At 34.3% G+C, this 6,512-nt stretch overlaps 1 protein-coding gene across 1 annotated transcript; it reads left to right on the plus strand.

The window, feature by feature from the left end:
* Positions 1-363: 363 nt before the first annotated feature.
* On the plus strand, positions 364-3,462 carry LOC18013039 (transmembrane 9 superfamily member 3). Its single transcript, XM_006395763.2, has 7 exons — positions 364-545; positions 839-879; positions 1,151-1,736; positions 1,825-1,962; positions 2,058-2,214; positions 2,295-2,779; positions 2,877-3,462. Exons 1-7 carry the CDS (start codon positions 394-396, stop codon positions 3,094-3,096), a joined length of 1,779 nt encoding a protein of 592 aa, XP_006395825.1. The 5' UTR covers positions 364-393; the 3' UTR covers positions 3,097-3,462.
* Positions 3,463-6,512: the final 3,050 nt, after the last annotated feature.

Raw genomic sequence — 6,512 nt, forward strand, 5'->3', positions numbered from 1 at the left:
CATATTATGCAAAACCTAATTTAATTTATATATAAATTTTTTTTATTTTCCTAATCGATTAAAAATTGATAAACAAATTCAGAGAAAAACAGCAAAATATAAAATATAAAAATAAACGGAGAGCTCAAAACAAAGTAAAATATGTACTTTTTTTTTTTGGAAAACTAGTAAAATATGTAGTTTAGTAAATTCAAAAACGTTAATGTAAAATATGTCGCAAAATTTACAGCCTTATAGGAATAAATTTAATTTTTATTTATTTACAGTCTTACAGGAATAAAGCCAGTAAAAAAATAGATAATTAAAAAATATTTGTCGTCTTTCCCATTTGCGTTCGTCCCAAATATAAAGCAAAATCAGATCTCACGATTTTTTCCCTTCAACAGAAACACCATGAAAATACCGACGACGCTGCTCCTCTTGGTCGGAGCTCTCATCTTCTCCGGCGCCGGGAATGTCAGATCCGATGCCTCCGACCACCGTTACAAGGAAGGTGACTCCGTTCCGCTCTACGCCAACAAGGTCGGCCCGTTTCACAATCCCAGGTATAGAAAGATATCTATTCTACTTGCGTTGTCTGTAGGTTTTCAATATTTTTTACAGATCTGAGATTGTCATGGATGAGAGATTAATCGTTGACTTTACATGCGATTCCTGTAAAAGCTGCGATGTTATTGCGATTTCCATTGATGTAGACCTTGAAATTCGATTGGAGCTGTAAAATGTGTAACGTTGAATCTCATAAAATATTTTCGATAGATCTCTGTTGATTTGTGGCTCTATCTTAGATTTCATTGTGACTCACTGACTGATTTTACTTGTGTGTTTATGATCGCAGTGAGACGTATCGGTATTTCGATCTGCCTTTCTGTGTTCCAGGTATGGCCACGCTTTTGTGTGTATCCAGGTCTTAGTGAATTTCTGTTTTCTGGGCAATCCAATTTACGCTTCGTTCACTGTGAATCTCTCACGAAGCTTAAATTGGAATTTCATTGTTTACACTTAAAATCCGAAAATTTTCAATTGTTTACTGATAAATTGGAATCGGCAGCTTGAGAAATAAAATCGAGGTCTTATGAAGGTTTACATTTTGTTCAGATTTGTTTACTTTGGTCATATGCATTCTGATCCATTGGTTTTTGTTTTGCAGAGGGTGTGAAAGATAAGAAGGAAGCTCTTGGTGAGGTTTTGAATGGGGATCGACTTGTTAGTGCTCCATACAAGCTTAACTTCAGAGATGAAAAAGACTCGGAGATATACTGCAAGAAGAAGCTTAGCAGAGAAGAAGTTGAACAGTTTCGAAGGGCTGTCGAAAAGGACTACTACTTCCAGATGTACTATGATGATTTGCCTATCTGGGGATTCATTGGAAAGGTTGACAAAGAGAGCAAATCAGATCCGAGCGAGTTCAAATATTTCTTGTACAAGCACATCCAGTTTGAGATTTTGTACAACAAAGACCGTGTGATCGAAATCAATGCTAGAATGGATCCTCATTCGCTTGTGGATCTCACTGAGGACAAGGAAGTCGATGCAGAGTTTATGTACACTGTGAAGTGGAAAGAAACCGAGACTCCTTTTGACAAGAGAATGGAGAAGTACGCCATGTCTTCTTCTCTTCCACATCACTTGGAAATCCACTGGTTCTCCATCATAAACTCATGCGTCACTGTCCTTCTCTTGACTGGTTTCCTTGCAACCATCTTGATGCGGGTCCTCAAGAATGATTTCATGAAGTAAGTTTTGAATGCTGACTCTCTACTCGTTATGCTTAACAATGTACATTTCTTTTTCCGATCATAAACTTTTCCCCCACCTTTAAAGGTATGCTCAAGACGAGGAAGCTGCTGATGATCAAGAGGAAACTGGATGGAAATATATTCATGGGGATGTGTTCCGGTTCCCAAAGCACAAATCTCTCTTTGCTGCATCTCTCGGTAGCGGTACCCAATTGTTCACTCTGTAAGTCATGTCTCAGTTCCTGACATGCTTCTCTCGTGCATATCTGTATTTCTTTGTTGCCGATTACTAACGTAATTTCGCTCATATGCCATCAGCACCATATTCATCTTCATGCTTTCACTTGTTGGAGTGTTTTATCCATACAACCGAGGAGCACTCTTCACTGCTTTGGTCGTTATCTACGCTCTCACATCTGGAATCGCCGGATACACCGCTTCCTCTTTCTACTGTCAACTCGAAGGAAAGAACTGGGTATGTAAACCATAATCCCCTTCCCTCAAAATAACTCTTTTTAACAGCAAGCAAGAAAACTTCTCATTTCTTTTTCTCAGGTGAGAAACTTGTTGCTCACCGGTTGTCTCTTCTGTGGCCCACTATTCCTCACCTTCTGCTTCCTAAACACAGTCGCAATCGCCTACAGTGCAACCGCCGCTCTTCCCTTTGGAACCATTGTTGTGATCGTCCTTATATGGACACTAGTGACTTCGCCTTTGCTTGTATTGGGTGGTATCGCCGGTAAAAACAGCAAAGCGGAGTTCCAAGCTCCTGTCCGCACCACTAAGTATCCTCGGGAGATCCCGCCACTCCCATGGTACAGGAGTGCTGTTCCTCAGATGGCCATGGCTGGTTTTCTTCCTTTCAGTGCCATCTACATCGAGCTTTACTACATTTTCGCTAGTGTCTGGGGTCACCGGATCTACACCATCTACAGCATCCTCTTCATCGTCTTCATCATTCTCATCATCGTGACTGCTTTTATAACCGTCGCTTTGACTTACTTCCAACTCGCTGCTGAAGATCACGAATGGTGGTGGAGGTACGTTTTTCCCCGCCAAATCTTGTTTTTCTTTCGGTTTATGGCTCAGTTTAATTTCCCTTCGGTTTGTAATTGGTTTTTATAATCTTTGCTGCAGATCATTCCTATGCGGTGGATCGACTGGTCTGTTCATCTACGCGTACTGCTTATACTACTACTACGCAAGATCAGACATGTCCGGTTTCATGCAAACCTCCTTCTTCTTCGGTTACATGGCTTGCATTTGTTACGGTTTCTTCCTCATGCTCGGAACCGTTGGCTTCCGTGCCGCTCTTCTCTTTGTCCGCCACATTTACCGGTCGATCAAATGCGAGTAAGGTATGGTTGCTGCCAATCACTTTCCTCACAAAGCTCCCCGTATGATTTTTGGTAGAACGAAGAAGATGAAAAAGAAGATCCGTCCTTTTAGGTAGATAAAAGACTTGTTTTAAAGCCAGAAACCAAATATCAAGTGGCTTATAAGGTTTGATTTTCTTAGGGCTATTTGCTTAAGTTTCTTTTTCCCTTCTTCTTAAAATGTTTCTGTGACACTTTGTGTTGTTTAGTTGAGTCTCTTTTCTCTGCTTCTACTATAGTGTTTTCTCTCGCTCTCTCTTTTTCTTTTTGTGGTAATTAATTAACTATAATGTACGTTTTTTCTCATATATTCTAAAGACGAAAATACCGAGGATCCTTCTATTTTATCACTCCGGTGTAGGTTGTTCACTTGTTTCTCGTTGATTTGGGACGAAATCATTTTGGGCTTAAGAACAATAATCTGAACTCGTGTCAGAGCTAGAAGACTAAGAAAAGACAAGCGTGCTTGTTCATAGGTTTGAATAATATAATAAATCGACAAAAGAAAAGAATAATCTAATAAATCATCATTTATCCACCTCATTTTAAATTTTATTTTACTAGGGGCTGATTCGCGCTTCGCGCGGAATTTTGTATTGTATTTATTGATATATTTAAGAAAAAATTCTACAATATTAATTTTGTTCATTAGATTTTGTATTTTAATTTTTTATATATACTTATTGTATTTTATAATTTATATAAAAAATTTAAAAAGTAATCAAATAATATATCAATTAAAACTTTAAATCAATTTTAGTTTATAGATATCTTTATATTTATGCGTGTTTATGATTTTGGAACATATACAATTCTTAATTGTTGCATTCAGAAAAAAAATATATGTAAGAGACAATTAATTATTTAAAAATATCTCAATTCCCTAACATATTTTCAAAATATATTCATAATCTTCTTTTTTTCTACACCCATTTCCCTCTCCATCTCCCTCTTCCTCTCCTTCTCCATCTCCCTCTCCCTCTCCCTCTCCCTTTCCCTCTCACTATCCTTTTCCCTCTCACTCTCTTTTTCCCTCTCTTGTTCTCTCTCATCAATGCAACATGTTGAATTATACACAACATATTGGACCGGTTGAAATTTCTATCTTTTTCAGGTTTTTCTTTTTTCTAGCCACTCTCAATGTCACATTTCTAACCTGAGCTCTGTATAATTTTTAAGAGAAACTTCACCCATTTTATGTTTCAAAGATTAGGTTGAACATGTTAACATTTTGTGATACCACAATTTGTTTCACAAATATGCATTTTCACTCTCTATATTATTATTTAAGTAGTCATTTTAAAAAATAAATTTTATTTTGTAAATTATTACATGATATTCTATTACAAATAACAAAAATAATTAAAATAGAAAATGATATAATTGTCACTTGAGCTTTTTGAAACTCGTGCAAATATTCCTAACCCGTCTATATAATTTTGATTTTATAATTAATTATTTTAATTTTCTTCAAATTTATGTCTTTTGTTATATTCTAGTGTTTTGTATCGGTTTTAAAACGAATTTGGATATTTTTAGATATTAAAAATTTTGGATCCGAGAATTTGTTTTTGGATTTGACAAAAGTGGATCCAAATCAGGCTATCTTAAAATTTTATGTTTTACTATACATATCTATTGAATCATATAAATAAAATAAATAATTTAAAATAATAATGACTAAATGCATCAATATAAAAACTATTATTTATAAAGAATGTTTATTCATATTCTTGTTATATTAATGGATGATAGTTACTATAAGAATTAAAGTATAATAACACAAAATATAATAAATTATAAATTAATAAATGAATTGATGATGTATCAAAATTTTAGAGTTTGAGAAAATGATGTGGCATCATGAGAAGAGAGAACATTTTACTTTATATATATAGATTTCTGAATCACATCTTTGAGATCGATGGTTGTAATAATGATTCTGCTTTGACGGGCCAAAGCCTAAAGGTGCTTTTCACTATTGGTTAATATGGACACAACACACAAAACATGGGTCTCAATATTTTTCAAATCCACAATATATTGATGTAATAATACCATCTCTATAAAAAAAAATCAATTTTCAAAATAATAAACTGGCTTTATAAAAACTAAAAATAAAGTGGTTTGCATGCCGTTTTAAAAAATCTATGCCACGTTGGCAGAGAGAGAGAGAAAGAGAGTTTACTGTTTAGTAAGAAAAATTAAAATGCAGATGAATGTTTTTTGACAAGGATTTAACAGGAAACAGAAACAGAGTGTACTAACCAATCATTTGAACACAGTAACAAAACAAGAAAAAGAAACGCGTGCCATCCACGACATCCTTGGTCCCTCTTTTAACTTTTTTACTTGATTAAGTAAAAATATCACAAATTTATAAATAAAAACAGAAAATGCTTTTTGCCCCAACAAAATAAATAAAAACAGAAAATGCTTAATGTATATTTCCTCACATCACATGCATAAATTTCCACGTGTTTCTTCTTCTTCTGCTTAAACGATAATATCTGTAACGATCCGGTAAAAAATTACTAATCAAACTTAATAATCGCTCTCGTTGCATCTATATTTGTTCTTATTATGTTTTACATTTGGTCCTTTGATTGTTTATAGATTTGGAATGTAATTTGTGGCATTGGATAAGAATTCGTTCGGGTCATTAGATTTGACCGCTTATCTACATGGTATACAGCATTTTCTTTGGTTTCTTAGCATAATTGCACATCATATCATCTTGATGTCTCCATTCTCAAAGATAGTATCCAATTATTATCAACCTATGATTTCAAACAACATTGACTCTTCCAATAGTTTTTTAATCATTTGAACTTCATGTCATGCTTGGTTGACCATTGACTTTTACACATTTGGGTAAAATGATTCCCCCACCACTACATCTACATTGTAAATTAATTGCAAGTATATCTGAGTTGATTGGGTTTAGCGGTAGTGTCAAATTCTTGAAATCTCATTCTCAAATTAGTTTGGCTGGTACTTCCATAAATTCCTTGTGACAAAACTCCATATACAAATTTTTGCACATTTCAGAATCTGGATTTATTATATACTGTATATAATCAGATTTCATGTTTCGGAGACACTATCAGAATTGAAGATTATATTATACGTTAATGATGTAATTTGGACCACCTAGACATGTTTTTAGATTTCTCATATTTTTTCTAAAGAACAATGTAGTATATCGTTCAATTTTCTGCATCCACTACAGTCTTCGTTCAATTACCCTTCTTTATAAAAATCCAAAAAAAAGAAGCATATTGTTCAATTATTTGTTATAGGTTGACGTGTATATACGCCTCTTAAGATATGATCAGTACACGATATTTTTAAAGAGAATTTAGTACTTTTGGTCGTGTGTGTATAAAATATTATT

Source organism: Eutrema salsugineum, unplaced genomic scaffold (genome assembly GCF_000478725.1).
Source record: "Eutrema salsugineum unplaced genomic scaffold, Eutsalg1_0 scaffold_6, whole genome shotgun sequence".
NCBI lineage: Eukaryota > Viridiplantae > Streptophyta > Magnoliopsida > Brassicales > Brassicaceae > Eutrema > Eutrema salsugineum.

Coding starts and splice junctions, on each gene's coding strand:
- LOC18013039 (XM_006395763.2), top strand. CDS start 394: ATGAAAATACCGACGACGCTGCTCCTCTTGGTCGGAGCTCTCATCTTC. Junction 1,737..1,824: donor CTCAAGAATGATTTCATGAA/GTAAGTTTTGAA, acceptor CCACCTTTAAAG/GTATGCTCAAGACGAGGAAG. Junction 2,780..2,876: donor GATCACGAATGGTGGTGGAG/GTACGTTTTTCC, acceptor TCTTTGCTGCAG/ATCATTCCTATGCGGTGGAT.